Source organism: Indicator indicator, chromosome Z (genome assembly GCF_027791375.1).
Source record: "Indicator indicator isolate 239-I01 chromosome Z, UM_Iind_1.1, whole genome shotgun sequence".
NCBI classification, from domain to species: domain Eukaryota; kingdom Metazoa; phylum Chordata; class Aves; order Piciformes; family Indicatoridae; genus Indicator; species Indicator indicator.
The window spans coordinates 65370672-65386934 of record NC_072053.1 but is presented as its reverse complement, the minus strand read 5'-3'; the positions used below and the strand labels follow the sequence as shown (position 1 = coordinate 65386934).

The 16263-nt window shown below is 43.3% G+C and overlaps 1 protein-coding gene across 2 annotated transcripts in view; it reads left to right on the top strand.

Moving 5' to 3' along the window:
• Positions 1 to 16263, top strand: part of PSD3 (pleckstrin and Sec7 domain containing 3) — an 84100-nt gene that overhangs the window by 65454 nt on the left and 2383 nt on the right. For both annotated transcript variants that reach the window (XM_054398283.1, XM_054398284.1), the window contains 4 exons: positions 213 to 283; positions 6157 to 6314; positions 7163 to 7307; positions 11681 to 11824. In XM_054398283.1, coding sequence (XP_054254258.1) covers positions 213 to 283; positions 6157 to 6314; positions 7163 to 7307; positions 11681 to 11824 — 518 coding nt within the window. The remainder of the gene's footprint in view (positions 1 to 212; positions 284 to 6156; positions 6315 to 7162; positions 7308 to 11680; positions 11825 to 16263) is intronic.

The window sequence follows — 16263 nt, the reverse complement described above, 5'->3', positions numbered from 1 at the left end:
CTGTTCACTTCTGACCGAATCCAGGGCTGCCATCAGGTTGTTTTACTACTCTTGCACACAGCAGGTATGTGCAAGCACTGTACTAAGCTGCATTGTCCTTTGAAAAGGAGCGTCCAAAGGAGGTTTAATTCAGGAGTAATGTAGCTCTCCTGTTGCCTAGACAAAGTGTAAAAGTGGATCCGAGTTAAATGGGTTTTCATTTTTCTTTGCAGCTCCCCGGGGAAAGCGAGGTTGGAAAACCTTTTATGCTGTTCTGAAGGGAACCGTCCTGTACTTGCAGAAGGTAGGGGAAGTCACTGTCTTTTGGAAACTGATTAAAAAGGGATAAAACAGCAGGCAGCTTTCTACTATCACAGCCCACTTCCAGGATCTTTTCTTTCCAATACACAGTGTAGCTGTTCTATCTGTCCCTCCACCCTGCTTACACATATTCGGACATGAATCCTTTATTGACACCCTCCCCCTTTTCACACTTGCTAGTTCAGTTCCATTGTCCCCATCCACATGTGTGCCCCATCAGTTCCAGTTTATGCTGTTGCTGTCACTCATGGCTGAAAAAAATAGCCAGCCTGATCAGCAAAGACAGCATCATCTCTCTCTTTCTTGCACACATTCCTCTAGGCTGCTTTAACATTGCTTTTCATATGTATGACTTCCCCTCTTGTAAAGCTGTCCTCCTTTCCTGTCTTTTCATAGGATGCTTTTCTGCAATGCTTGTGAGACAAGCTGCAGAACAATGGAATGGCAGCTTGGTGTTGGTAGAAATCTGCAGCTTCTGCTCCACAGCAGAACTGAAGGATAAAAGGATGCTTTTTTCCCCAAAGCAAGATGTGAGATATTGGTTTCTAACAAACTTTGCTACCTCAGAAAAAGAAGTCTTAAAAAAAAATAGTCAAAAAGTCAGCTGAAACCCTTCATGTCTTTTGGTATAAGCTTCAATATATTGTAGTACAGTTTTAACTATATTCTTGGAATGTGAAATGCAGCATACCAGTGAGAACTGTCAAAATGAAATAAACAGTAGTGACTAAGTAGATTTTTAAGGCTTTTTGACACCCAGTGAAGGTGAAATACTCATTAAATAGGTGATGTTTGACTGCCCTATATTGTAGAAGTATGCTCCTTTGAAAGTCTTTTTACATTTCCATTGTGTATTGCAACTATCAGGAGAACAAGTTAAAATGTATGCTGCTATTTACTCCTCCCCTGCTGAGGCTTTCTGAAAGTGGTTGTTTCATCAGAGCCAGCCTGAATGGGAAGAAAGAGAGTGGTTTGATTCAAATTTATGTAGCATGAACTATACAAGCTGCGTACTCTGGGTGTAGTACCTTTTTGAGAGGGCTGTAATCCTGAAACAGACAGAACAGTCTGTGGTCAGGGTGGAAGATTGGGCTGTAGGTTGGATATGGCATGCTCAAAGCTGGTACAAGATACTAGAACTAAATCTGCTGAGCTGCAGCTGAGCATTCCTTCTGGTCTGTTTGCTGGCAGCAGGATGAGCTTTTTCTGAAGTGGCCTTCATGGTGGTTTTGTACTTGCCCTTTCCTGGGTGGAGCCACTTGCACTTATTTCTGAAAAGGTCACCTGAAAATATTGTATGGTCCTCTAAGACATACATAACACATTAATTAGTTTATTCTTTGTTCCTCAAAGGGGGGATTAATAAACCTTCAAGAGTAAGAAATGGAGATGCTGTATATTTTAGACTCTTAAGTATATTTTTAGGAGAATCACTGGCATACTGGTTTAAAACACTTTTCAGTTTAACAAAATGTAGAGATGCTGATGTAGCATGCAAATTTTCTACAGGATGGTGCTCTCCCCAGTCTTGACTTCAGTCCACTGGAGAGTAATTTCACATCTGACTGAGTCTTTGCAGAATAAAATGTGTTGCTTGCATTTTTGCTCTTATTTGTTTGTTATTTGTGTGTCTTTCACTTGTCATAGCACTTGAATTCAGTGACTACAGGCTGGTGACTCTGCAAAGCAACACTCTCCTGTTTGGTCACAAAGACACTTGCAACTGCAGCCATTTTACTGTACAACAGTGACAAGCAAGCCTTCTTACTTTATTGCCTTAAAAGGTTGATGCCTGATGGGAAGTGACTCAGTTCCCCGCATGATGGGACAGCTGTGAGCATCCCCAGGGTGCCTTCAGCCCCTGCTCAGCCCCAATACCTCGTGTTGCAGCTGTGAAGCATTCTCTAATTTCTCTTCAAGTCCAGAAGGTCTTGCATCAGCCCTGTCTGTTAGGCATATGGTATAGCAGAATTTTTAAGATACTGTATTATAGTAACAGTGGCTGAGCTGTTGTTTACTTTTGCAATATACCAGGAGACTGGAGTTACCCTAATTTCAGAAAGTTCAGGAGCATTTTAGAACAGCTTGATTTCTTTGTAACATTGCATACCTCTGGCAGTAGTCATTGGCAAAGGGTTTCATTGCCAGTGTTTGAGTACTGTAAGGCAGGGTACATTCACGTATGCACACGCACACACATTTTTTTTTCCTCCTTTCTCTTTCTATCTGTATATTATCTTTTTGTCTGTGGAGGTAACATCTGTGGTCATTGTCTCATTGCACTGAGTGCTACTCAAGCAGGGGAGGGAGAAATCTCACTGTTGGTGCTGTATACACACAATCACATGTACAAACCCCTGCACTAGTGCTTTCTGTGTTTACCTGCAGCTCAGCTGTTCTCTCAAGACACTAACGTAATATAAATATTAACTGCTTGTGGACACTGTAATTCCCCCAGTGAGCAGCGTGATTCCAATTCTGTTGTCATTATGGATGCATACCAGTGTGGTTCTTTTTTCACTGTCAAAATCCATGCATGAGAGTGGTTTGTAAATGGTGGTCACTTGAGATTTGCTGGGGAGTTTATCTGGGCAGTCTTGCCTCTGTGCCCACATTTTTATTGTATTTTTTTGACTAGAAATATTCCAGTGCTAATCCCTGTGCTGCATATTGCTTTATTTTTAAATGAGTGATTGAAGAGAGATGATGTCTGAATTGGTGAGCAAGGAGACCACCAGAAGGGCTCAGTGGAAGTGTTCACATTTAGTCAACTAAAAATGTGGCACAGTAATATATAAAATGAGAGGTTTGACATGTTTGGAATGTTGGCCTTGTCTTGGCATCCTCAGGCCGAGGTTAATTTCCTACCCTCTGTTCATAGCAAGAGGAAATTGCAAAGTAGGATCTTGACAGAATGTCTGTTTGCTAGACTGACATGGGATGTGATGTGCATACGGAGGAGAAGTTTATAAGGAGAGGGCATTAAGTCTGACCTCACTTCTTTGCTAGAAATTGCTTCTGGACAAGCAGTGCAGGACATGGACCTTGGTGTTTTTTCAGACCTTTCAGTGGGATTTGTGACATTTTTGTTCTTTGAAGTGGCACTTCAGAATCTTGCATGCTTTCAGGTATTTTTATATAACTCTCCTCAAATGTATTTTCTCTATTAAAATGTAACAAAAAGAGGGAAAGGTCAGAATGATGTCAATGCCGGGTGACAAGACTTTCTGAAAGAGAATTTTACAGCCGTCACATGCAGCAGAGCATAGGTATGGTACACTGACTGATAAAAAAACAATGCCATTCTCTGGTCTCTCAAAACCAAATTCATAAATATCCCAACTCTGTGTCAACAGAATGTGGGAAAGTCATTCTCCAAGAGTCTGAGAAAGATGAATTCGGCATGTTGTTGCACTGTGCAGCACTCGCATCAGCCTTCCATCGATACAGACTCACAGTTTCTCCTCATACATTCCTTGCCACCTCTTTAGTCTAACTTTAGTGAGCTGCCTTCTATTTGAGCACATCCTCCACACTGGCATCAGCACATCAGAGCACATGATGTTCTTGATGGCATAGGAGATACGGATGTTCCTGTTCCCCTAGCATTTCCTGACAGTTGAAAAGAGAGACCTTGAAGGAATTTTGACAGCAAATTCACATCCTTCCAGCTTTCTCTGAGGCTGACCAACTATGTGGAGACATTTCCAGTATGCTGATCAGTGCCTTTGAGGAAGTTGACAGAGCCCCAGCTGTCAAGGTAGATTGCAGCCAACTGATCTGATGGGATTAGCAAGGATTACCATGAACATTCTGGGTCACTAAGGAGGGGTTATCAGCCAGAACTGCTTCTTGGACTGTCCAAATGTGGAGTTCTTCTGGAACGGTTTTAGACACCAGAGCAGGTTATGAACATTGGATACATCCAGAAGAAGCTGGGAGTCAACAGACAAAGCAATAGCTGACACTGTCTCTAGGCAGTAACTTCAGGAATGCCAGAGTATTATGTGTCTGGGGCCTGTCTAAGTTCATTTCCTGGCTTTAAAGTTTCCCCAGTCTCCCTGGACAGCAGAGCTGGTCATTTTCCCCAAAACTACCACCAAATAAATCAGCTTTTAAACCCCTTAAGGAAGAGGCTTGACCTGGGGGTTTTCTTCCTTCAAGATGGGGCTGGACCAGATGCTGGACAGCTTCTTCCAGTTCCTTTCCTATGGATAGGGCCTTTCCCAAATCTTCCTTGAAGAAAGTTTAGGCAGTACCCAAAGTGGGAGTCAAATGTCCGTCAAATACGGAGACCCCTTCAAAGCTTACTGGTACTCAGACTGTAAGAGAAGAAGGACATTTAGCTTTGCTCATTTCCAGACCTAGAAAAACCTTTAAGTCACTGACGTTTAGGTTGAACTCTACTCTTTGTTGATCTGTGCAGCAGTGCTCTGCTTTTCAGCTAGGCCTGCCAGATCTGTAGTGGGTTGTGCCCTTGGCCACCCCCAAGATGGAATGTTGTGACAATATTGCTGGTTAGCTGCATCTCTTTGGGTGAAGTGTTGGAGCAGCAGCAAGTTCAGGGCCTGCACTAACTGGACCTCTGTGAGGAAGAATGAGACAACAGAGAGAAGTGGGCTGTAACGTCTTCCTTTCTGGGAGGTAATCATTACAGCTGGTGATTCCCCATCTGTTGAAACTCATCCTAGAGAGCCCTGACCAAACCCAGCCTGGCTGAGAGCACAAATGCCTTCAGCAGTGTAGTTGCCTCTGGCCGTAACCAGGTTTATGTGCTGCCAGACAGGCCCTGTGAACCAATTCAACCAGCTCTTCTCCAGGGTGGATATGCCTCTATGTGTGTTTAAGCTAGTGCTGTCCCTGCACATGCTCTGTATTCTTCACTCTGTTTTCTATTAAACCCTATCTCACAACTCTTCTGTGCAAGTGGAGTGATCGATACTTAACACCCTGCAGGGAATTACTCCTCTGTTTTGCATCTGTCACGCCCGGTCCCTTGTTGGGTATTTCAGGTGAGACTGATTTCTCTGACGTCCTGAGGGACCAAAATGGAGTCAATTGCAGCCTGCTTTGGCCGCTACTTCAGAAACTTCACATAAGCAGAATTGCTGACTTTTCCTGGCTTTCCCCAGCCATTTATAGTCACCTGGGTTTTAAACTGAACTTGTGGCTACACCATGATTGTGCCCTCATCCAGCTTCTGTCACTCAGGAGGTCAAAAACTTTACCCAGCACAATGCTTGCAACACAGAGGAGTTTGCCTCCCTCCTTTTGTCATTCGGTGTTAGGAGTGATACTGTTGTGTCAAAAGCCTGGACAGTACTTGGGCTTGCCACTTGCAGACCCTGAGCATAAAGTCTGCTCTATTGCCCTGAGCAGAGGCTGCTGTATTTGCTTTGTGGAGACTGATAAGGGGGTTTCTACACTATGTGAAAGCCTGCCTAGGAGGGCATACAAAGGTAGCTGAGAAAAATAAAAATTGAGCAGTGAAGGCTGAGAACCCAGGCAGGAAGCAACAGCTGAGTAATGGAGGTGAGGAGCTGGTCATGAAGGATTCCTGAAAAGAAGACAAATAGTCCACAGCTGTTGTGATAGCCAGCTACTCCATTTACCCTTTCCTGTCAAGCAGGTAGCGGAGCTACTTCTCTTCTTTGCAAACAGACCAAAACAGAAAGAAAGTGAAAGGAAAACATGTTAGAGGTAGTGAAAACTACAAGTGCTCAAATCGGATTGCATTCAGTTCATATATTTTAATATTATTCATGACTGTGGAACAAGATTTTTCCCTAGGTTGAGGAAAAAAGGAGTAGCACATGGAGAAATAAGATGCCATTTTACTCCTGTTAACTTCTGCAGGATGAATATAAGCCAGAAAAGGCTTTGTCGGAGGAAGATCTGAAGAATGCAGTTAGTGTGCATCATGCGCTGGCATCCAAGGCAACAGACTATGAGAAGAAACCAAATGTCCTCAAGCTTAAAACAGCAGATTGGAGGGTCCTGCTTTTCCAAGCCCAGTAAGTGCTCCTGACAGTCATTGAGGAAAGAAAGCAGTGCTGAAGGAGGGGTAAATTCATGCTTGGACAGGTTAAAGCAAATGTTTAAGGGGTTCAGTCTGTTTATTTGATCATAAATATGATTAAACAGTGATTTGATAAGAGGGCACAAGTAGTTTATGAGAAAGAAACAGGATTTTTAAGAGGCTGTCTAACTGAGAAAGGCATAACAAGATGCAGCAGCTGGAAGCTGCAAGAAATTCAATTTGGAAACAAGGCACAAAGTTTTAACAGTGAGGGTGATTAACCATTTAAGCAAATGACCAAAGGCAGTCTTAGATTGTCTGTCTTCTGATGTCATCACGTCCTATCTGGATGTCTTTCTAGAAGGTACACTTTGATCTGAAACAAAGTTACTACTTAATACAAGAATAATTTCATTAAGTTCTTCAGGCTGTAATATCCGGATAGAACAGATTACCTGCCTTTTACTTCTGACATTAAAAACTTTGCATCAGTCTTGTGCGTGAGCCCTTTTCAATGAAATTTGTGTGAAATCTCCTAGAGATCTTTTGATGTCCAGCATGGTTGAGACCTTGGACATATGATTGAATTGTGGCATTGATTGCCTCTTTCACTTATGTCATTTGAATTGGATTAGGAAATTGTGGATGCTAAGGTAATCATGAGCTACCCTATGATTGAGGTATCTGAAATTATGTGCTTGCAAAGACAGACTAGAAAACTGAGCAAACTCTAAGACTTGTCCAGTTTGGGTTGTTCTTGCTTTAAAAAAAAAAAATAGAAGGAGTTGGAAAGAGGTAGAGGAGGCTGAGCCAACAGGTGCTTAATATGTATTTCTTTCCCAGGAGCCAAGAAGAAATGCAGACTTGGATCAACAAGATTAACTGTGTGGCTGCTGTCTTCTCTGCACCACCTTTTCCAGCGGCTATTGGCTCTCAGAAGAAGTTCAGTCGCCCACTTCTGCCAGCCACCACAACAAAGCTATCTCAGGTGAGCTGTTTTTTATAGAGAGAGTAAGGGATGGTGACTTCTCAGGCTGGCTGGAGGCTGCACAGTGGTCTTTGGCATTGTTTTGCAGTTGTCTCCACTAGCATTCCTAGGAGAAGGCTTGCACAGTAATCTCTGTTCATTTCCTGATGAAAATTTTGAAGTGAGGGGAGAGAAGTAGCAGACCTGATTATTATTTTTTTATATATTTGTGAAGAAAAGAAGCAATTACCACTGTTCCCAGTACCAGACAGAGAATTTTCATCCTGTGGTTATGATTCTGCAATGGACATTTCAGACACTGTCTAACTGATCTTTTAATTTGTCTTTTAATTTGGGTGTTTATTGCCATTTCAGAAGAAGTGGACATACTCTTGGTCTTTGGCTTACTCGGGTGATAAGAGGTGAAAGCTCATGTGTCATGCAAACATCAGTTATATTTCTCCCACAATACTTTTCCAGACTCCAGCCCTTATCAGCTTAAGAATTTCCTGTTTAGTGTATATTTATAAACTATCTCTTACATGAATGTCTTTGGTCTCCCCTTGTGATCACATAAGCTTTTTAGCTTCCACAGCATCCTGTGGCAGGGAGTTTTCATGGCTCTACTACTTCTTGCACAAAACCCCATCCACTTCTGCTTGTTTCGGACTCCCAGTGTCTGATGCTTGCTCCATGTGCTTTGGGATCTGTAATGCATGCCTGCAATTCCTCTTGCACTTGCAGAAACATAACTGATGAAGTTGACAGTGGCAGAGGTGATAGATCCCAATCCTAGATGTATGCTTTACAAGTAACCTCCTGTAGCTTTTAAAGTCATTTGCCCATGCTGGATTACTTCTTAAATGCATTTTTTGCCATCTTCATAGCTTAATAACACTGCTTAGGGACCACTAACTCATAACATGCATTTCTCAAAGCCCGGGGGGCTATTTATACTGGCCCTACTTTTTTCCTCTCCATGGCCTTTCTTCTCACAATGTGCTGACCGACTTTCCATCTTCTATTCTGGATTAAAGTTTAAAACTGAATAATACTAACTTGTCTCGTTTTGCTCATGCATACTTAAAAAAAAATATTATATGGGACTTCAGTAACTTACCCCAAATCACAAACAAACCCCTTTTTTTGACTCGTTCTGTGTGATTGCCCCTTTAACACGTTGTTTCCTGGCCTCATTGTTTCCATTTAATCTGGAAAGAAAAAAAATAGAACACAGCCCTATGGTTTGTATGTCAAAGAAGGGGAGACACAAAAAGTGGGGTAAGATAAGCTGTTTTTGCTAAAGGCAGAAGAATGTTAAGTGTTCAAAGCAGATAAATTCAAAGGCAAGCAGAAACATGTCTGCTTTTATCTGTCAGTGTGGAAAAGCTGCCAGCAGGCTGCTTCTCATTTGGCTGACAAAAAAATACGAATTGTCAAATCCCTGTGGTTGCTCTTGAGGATTTTGTGATCTGAATCATGATGGACTTCTTCAAAGGGCCTGTTCCTGGTCAGGCAGAAGTTGGGATGCAGGTAGAAACCAACATGGGGAAGGGAGGAGAGACTGGACATGATGGATTGTTTGAGATCATTGCACCAAGTTAGCTTTCAAAAACAGATCAGGGTCTGATCTTGGTTAGTCCAACTGAAAAGATGTGATGTGACAAAGTTATATATATAAAGGAACAGTTAGTCTAGAAAAGATCTTACTAAGGTTGTGGGGTTTTTTCCTTTTTTTTTTTCCCAAGACTGTGCATGTACACATAAAAGCTCCAAATGGAAATCATAGAATCACAGAATGGTCTGGGTTGAAAGGGACCTCTGAGGGTCATCTGGACCAACTCCCTCTGCAGTAAGCGGGGGCATCCTCAACTGCCCAGAGCCCCGTCCAGCCTCACTCTCTCCAGGGATGGGGCCCCAACCACCTCACCTGGCAACCTGTTCCAGTATTCCACTACCCTCATGGTAAAGAATCTGTTCCTAACACCCAGTCTAAATCTGCCCTTCTCTAGTTTGAAGCCATTACTCCTCATACTATCACTACAGGCATTTGAAAAAGACTCTCTCTATCCTTCCTATAGGCCCTCTTTAGGTACTGGAAGGCTGCTATTAGGTCTCGCTGGAGCCTCCTCTTCTCCAGGCTGAACAACCCCAGCTCCCTCAGCCTGTCCTCATAGCAGAGGTGCTCCAACACCCTGATCATTTCCGTGGCCCTCCTCTGGACCCTCTCCCTCAGGTCAATGTCCTTCCTATATTGAGGGCTCCAGACCTGTACACAGTAGTCCAGGTGAGGTCTCACCAGAGCAGAGCAAAGTGGCAGAATCACCTCTCTGGATCAGCTGGCAACACATCTTATGATGCAGTCCAGGATGTGATTTGCCTTCTGGGCTGCAAGCACACACTGCCTGCTCATGTCCAGCTTCTCGTCCATTGGCATCCCCAAGTCCTTTTCCACAGGGCTGCTTTCTAACACCTCATCCCCCAGGCTGTTGCAGCCCAGGTGCAGAATCCTGCACTTGCTTTTATTGAACCTGATGAGATTTACTTAGGCCCACCTCTCCAGCTTGTCCAGGTCCCTCTGGATGACATCCTGTCCCTCTGGTGTATCGACAGCACCACTCAGCTTGGTGTCATCTCCAGACTTGCTGATGGTGCATTCAATCTCACTGTTTATGTCGTTGGTAAAAATACTAAACAGCACAGGTCCCAGTACAGACCCCTGAGGGACACCACTTGTCACTGCTCTCCATCTGGACTTCAAGCCATTAAGCACCACTCTCTGGATGTCACCATCCAGCCAATTCCTTATCCACTGAACAGTCCACCCATCAAATCTGTATCTCTCCAACTTGGTGAGTAGGATGTTGTGGGGGGACTGTGTCAAAGGCCTTACAGAAGGTTGAATTAATAGCTGCTCAAAGATCCCTTGTCATCAGGCTGTAGGTGGACATCAGGATGTCACTGGGACCAAGGACTCAGCACAAAGTAAAGTGATTGTGCGCTAATAGAGAGCAAGCAGATAGATCCAAGGTAGTTACTAACAGCAACAAGAATTTTTGGCAGCCAGTAATGAGTAGTTTGAACCCTACCATGTACAGGTGGAGGCAAATTATCCCACATTTTTGTCTTCAGTTCTTTTGGAAGAGTTAAAACACAAGATTAGCTGGAGCTTAGCTATCATCCTCTGTAGAAGTTTTCCCCTCTCTGCAATTTTCTGCAGCTCCGGCTCAGTGAGCTGAGAGGCTCAGTCCCTGGTGTGACTCACAGTGCAGTGTAGGCATGTCTGAGCTAGGCTTGAAGCTGCAAGCTGTGTAGCCTCACCACAGAGGGACAGCTACTGGCAGCTATTTCTTCCTCTGAGGATAGGCACCTATGTGGGAGCTGAGCTGGGTACTACCTGGTGTTATGACTCTGGCTAAGTCATGGAGAGCTGAATGATCTTGTCTGTATTTTCAACTTAGCTAATTCAAGCATAATTTCACATACAAGTCTAGAAATGGCCAGAAGGCCATGCTGCAGGAGCTGGAAACCTTCTGAGCTGGGGGAAGGTTAGTTGACAGATGGACTGAAGGAAGTGTGTGGGCCTAGGATTATGATAAAGGAAATTGCCTGGAAAGGGAGAGTAGCATCTCCTCACTTTCTCCAATGTCACAGTGGGGTAAAAGCTGGTAGCAACTTTGCAAAATGACATACCTTTTGGAGACTGGACAGCCCTTCCTTTTCTGGATGCATTGTATTGTCCTGAACAAATAGAAATCACAGACCAAAGTGGTGCAGAAATGGAAGGAAGGACCCTGCCTCCATGTTCTTTCTGTCCTGGAAGCACAGTGCGAAGACTGGAGGCAGGTTCTTTGGCTGTCTTATTCTGCCCTTGGTCTGACTGCACATACAACAGCCGGAATTAATTTGCCAAAAAATGTACTTGAGCAGAAGTGTCATGTTGTCAGTAATAGTCTGCAGCAAGCTGCTTCTGTTGCTCTCAGCAAGGTGAGGAATGACAGGTTCTCTATCCTTCCCAGTGGCATCTGGTAGCTGCTGTCTTTTTCTGCAAAGTTGGCCATTTTGCCTGGGTGCCTTTGAGAAGGCTGTTGGGGACAGAGCTCTGGGATAACTGACCTTATTAATGTAATTAAAATTATTTAAGGGAAAGAAGAAGGAAAATAGAGAGAGAGAAAGAGAGAGAAATAAAAAAAAAGAGGAATAAAGAAAAAAATAAGAAAAAGAAAGATAAAGGGAGGAAGAAAGAGAGAAAGAAAAAGAAATGAAGGAAAGAAAGAAAGGAAAGATAAAGTAAGAAAAAGAAAGAAAAAGCTACTTAGTATTATTTTACAGGGATATCTCTGTTATCCTTTGCTTATTTATTCTTCACTTAAGTGCCTAATGTCTTTCTGAAGGATGAACAGCTGAAGTCACATGAAGCTAAGCTGAAGCAGATCTCCACTGAGCTTGCTGAACATCGCTCGTATCCTCCTGACAAGAAGCTCAAGGGCAAGGAAGTAGATGATTACAAACTGAAGGACCACTATCTGGAGTTTGAGGTATCTATGGAAAACATGATTACTTTTACCCTATGGGTGTGGATGGGGCAGCTGGTCTTATACTTGAGGTGCAGTCCTGACGTTCTGTTTTTTTCAGCTTACACTTCGTCAAGGAGTATATTCTTGTTAGACAGATACATCCCATCAATCCCGGAAGCTGGAATGTGGTTTCTCTTCCTGTTAAGGACTTCCTACGGCCTTAGCCATGCATTTAGCTTCTCATCTGTAAAATGGAGAATAAAAATGTGACCCTCTGTCCTTTGCTGATATATCTATTTGAAAAGATGATAAGGCCTTCAGGCAGGAACTATCTAATGTTGTAAGACTATGTGTTAGAACCTGTCTTTATGGGACAGATGACTGCATTTTGTAGTAATGCAGATCATTATAAGTGTCTTCCATTGGTATGCTTTTAAGGGATTGTTCATCTAAAATTGTCATAGGCATGCCTCATTGGAGACAGTTTTATTGTGTACCAGTGAATTGGGTATTAGGATGAGCAGGAAAAGGGACTGAGTGATGGAACTGAGACAGCTGCATTAGGAAATTGTTCTGCATATCTGGCAGCAGCTTTTATCTATCATGCTGTATGCTACATTGTAGGGCTGTGTGGCAGAGAGTTGGTAACCAGCAGATAACTGGTGTTTTTTGTGGCTGCACCTTTGAGCTCTTTCCCCCAGAACTGTGATGCAATCTTGACTGGGATCTGAAAGGATCCTATTCTAGATGGGGACTGCCTAGCGAGGAAAGTCCATAGTGTGAAGAAGAGAAAGAGCAGGTAAGTCAAAAGTCAGAGACACCACCAGAGGAGATGCTGGAGGCAACACAAGCCTCCAGAATTAAGCTTCTTGCCATGTCTTAAATGAGTTTCTTTTGGAAGATGTCTTTTTACTCCTCAGCTTGACTGGTTGTGTACTTTTGTATAAGGCTGCAACTGCTCTTTTGGGTTTGACTTTGCTGTAACTCTGAGTTTCATGTTTTGTATAGACATTTTGATACTGTTTTATATAGGGAGTACAAACCCAAAATGATCTGACCAACAATCAGCTGAGGAAGTGGTGGAAAGGGCTGGCAGGCTAAGGATACAAAATGATGTGAGCAGGAGAGACTATATATTCAATAAAACAGGGCTGAAGTGAGGCGGTGGGGTAGCTCTCATGATTAGAGTGCTGCTATGAATGGACACAGGGTTTTTCAAAAGGGCAGACACTGATGGCAAGGAGGGGGAGTCACCTCTTATGTGAGTTATTAGTGGCCACACATAAAACTTTGCCTAAGGAAGGGTGATGAACCACCAGCTGAGAGCTGGATTAGCAGACACAGCAAGATTACTCTCTGCTAGGCCTTTTTAAAAAATCTGGAAGGAACATCGTGTTTGCAGGCCCTGGTCCTCACAGGGAACTTCAGCCACCCTCGTACCTGCTGGAGGAACAACACAGCCAGGTGCAAGCAATCCAAGATGTTTCTGGAGCGTGCTGACAACTCCTTGACACAGGTGGCCATTTAGTAGACATTTAGCTTTGCTGGACTTCAAAATAGGGAGAACTAGTTGGGGATGTGAAGGCTGGGGGTAACCATTACAGCAGTGACCACAAGATGTTTGACTGCATGATTATGAAAGGAGGGTTCAGAGTAAAAAGTAGGATCATAACCCTGGACTTCAGGGGAGCTGACTTTGTCAGGGAACTGCTTGGAGGAATCTTCTTAGATATGGCCTTAGCAGGGAAGAGGGCTTTGGAAAAACTTACCACTTTTCAAGGATCACCTCCCTAAAGGTCAAGAATTGTTCAACAAGCAGGAAATGAAGCAAAGATGGTTGAAGGCCTTCATGGATGAACAAATTGCCTCTGGCAAAACACTAAAAAGGAGATGTGCAGGAGGTGGAAACAGTGGTGGGTGACATGGGAGGAATGGAGATACTGTCCAACCAGGTAAGATTGCATTTAGGAAAGCCAAAGTCTTTGTGGAGTTGAATCTGGCAGAAGATGTGAAGGGCAAGAAGGAAGGTTTCCTCAGGTGTATTAGCTTCAGGATAGCTACGGAAGATACCAGGCCCTAGTTGGGTTCCATAGTGGGGCAGGGTACCTGGTCACAAAGAACAGGGAAAAGCCAAGATAATCAATGTTTGGCTGTATGTCTACTGTTAAGACAAGCCTTCAGCAGTCACAAGTACGTGTGCTCTGTGGGAAAATTAGGAGCAAGGAAAAACTTAGCCTTTGTGAAGGAGGATAAAGTTAAGGAATATTTAAACTGTATATATGCAAGTCCATGGGATCTGATGGGACAAATCCATGAATGCTGAGTGAGCTGGATGATGTCATTGCAAGGCCACTTTCCATGACCTTTGAAAGGCCATAATCAAGGTAGGTCCCTGAGGCCTGGAGGAAAGAAATTATGTCCCTGTCTTCAAGACGGGCAGGGAACTACAGGCTGGTCAGCTGTTTCTCCACCTGTGGCAAGGTGATGGAGCAAATTCTCCTGGAAGCTGCTTCCAAACACATTAAAGGGAAGAGGCTGATTATGTGAATAATCAGCATTGGTTTGTGAAGGGGAAATCATGCCTGACCAACATGATATCCTTTTTACAAAGAGATGTGATGGAGGAAGGCAGAGCAGTGGATGTTGTTTGGTTTTGATTTTAACAGGGATTTTGACATTGTCTCCTCTAACATTCTAACAGAGAAACTGACAAAGTGTGGACTAAGAAATCATGAGTAAGGTGGTGTGGAAACTGGCTGAAAAAATGGGATCAAAGGCTTGTGATCAGTGGCACAATGTCAGTTTTGAACACAGCACTCAAATGGACAGAGTGAGTTTTTTTTACTCTGTAGGGAATCTTCACCTTGAGAACAGGTTTCTTAGCTTTGGGTCCTCGACACAGGGATGAGTTAGGATGAACTGTAGGCTGGAATGTTAGATGATTTTAGAAAGATTGGTGGAGAAGGAGATTGTTGTGGTTTGTTTTCTGTCAATTTTGTCATGCTGGTATTTAGAGAAATATTCCTCAGGTGCCTCAGTACAAGGCAAAACCAGTACCCCAGGAAAAAGACATCTTTTTCCCTAGTGAGAGCCTTGAAGAGCAGTTGAACCATGCAGTTCAGATACGTGATCATCACTGCAGCAATGCCTGTCTAGGCAGGCAGCTTCAGTTTTGTGCAAGAGGGTGATTTGAGGTGCTGCTGTGCTGTGCTCTGTTCCCTTCATACTTGTCACAGATTTTGCAGGCTGTATTGAGCTATCAATAAGCAGTTAAAAAAAAAAAGGAAAAAAAAGGTGAGCTATGTGAAAATCATGAATGAAAACTTTCCCCTCATTTTGGAATTTTCTTATGGGACTTCCATAACAAAGTCCTGTCAGGGTCAGGCAGGAACTAGTGACAAACTTTGCCACAGGGGTCAAAGCAAAAGGGCAGGAAGGAAATAAGGCAGTGTTTTGTACTAGGCTCTTTCAGGCTGAGACCACAAACCAGACTTTGCAGCCATGTATGTACTAAAGACCATGCAGAGATACGTCCAGAGAGATACGTCCACATCAAAAGGTCCTGTTAAATCACGAAGGAAGCAGCATTGTGCCATTAGGAAGGAAGAAGCCAGATTTCTTTTCCATAGGCCTTTGTAATTAGCTTTTGTTCCTCCACTGGTTTTCCTTTCATTCTTGTTTGTGATGAAAGACACGTGAGATGGTGTTTCCTTCTCAGTGGGGGTGAATCAGGAGATTCCTGGTCTTTGTTCAGGGATGCAGCAGGAAACGTTTTTTCTTGCTGGCTTCTTTGCTTGTAGAAACCAAGGAAGGAAGATTTCTCTTTGCTTGTCCTCTGAGAAAGTAATACCTCAAATGGTGGTTGTTCATTGCAGCAAATTTATGGTTTGAGAGAGATGGTTTGAGTGCTGTCAGGTGAGAGGTGAAGCCAGATATTTGATTGTTGGCTACCGCATTTCCTCTTTTATGATGTGCATTCAGTCTTCAGCGATAACATTGCAGAAGCTTTTAAATTATTTAAATTAAATGTTTTTACTTTCTTGACAAAATTTTCCAGATTAATTTCTTCTAAGAGAAAATTTCCACCAGCTTTTAATTCCTAGTTTTAAATGTCAGATCAGTGAAAGAGCAAGTTTATTGCAGTTGAAATATAAATAGAAACTTCCAAATGCATTACTTAATTGCAATAGAACTCTTAAGCCCACAAACTCTAGGGCAAAGAGGCCATTGGAAGACATGCAAGGCAGAAACTGGTGCTGAATTTCCATTCTGATTGCTGGGTCTTACCCTGGTGGTATTTACTGGACCAACTATCCCAATTTGGCCACAATAACCCCGAGCAGCGCTACAGGCTGGGGACAGAGTGGCTGGAGAGCAGCCAGACAGAAAGGGACCTGGGGGTACTGATTGATAGTAGGCTGAACATGAGCCAGCAGTGTGCCCAGGTGGCCAGGAGAGCC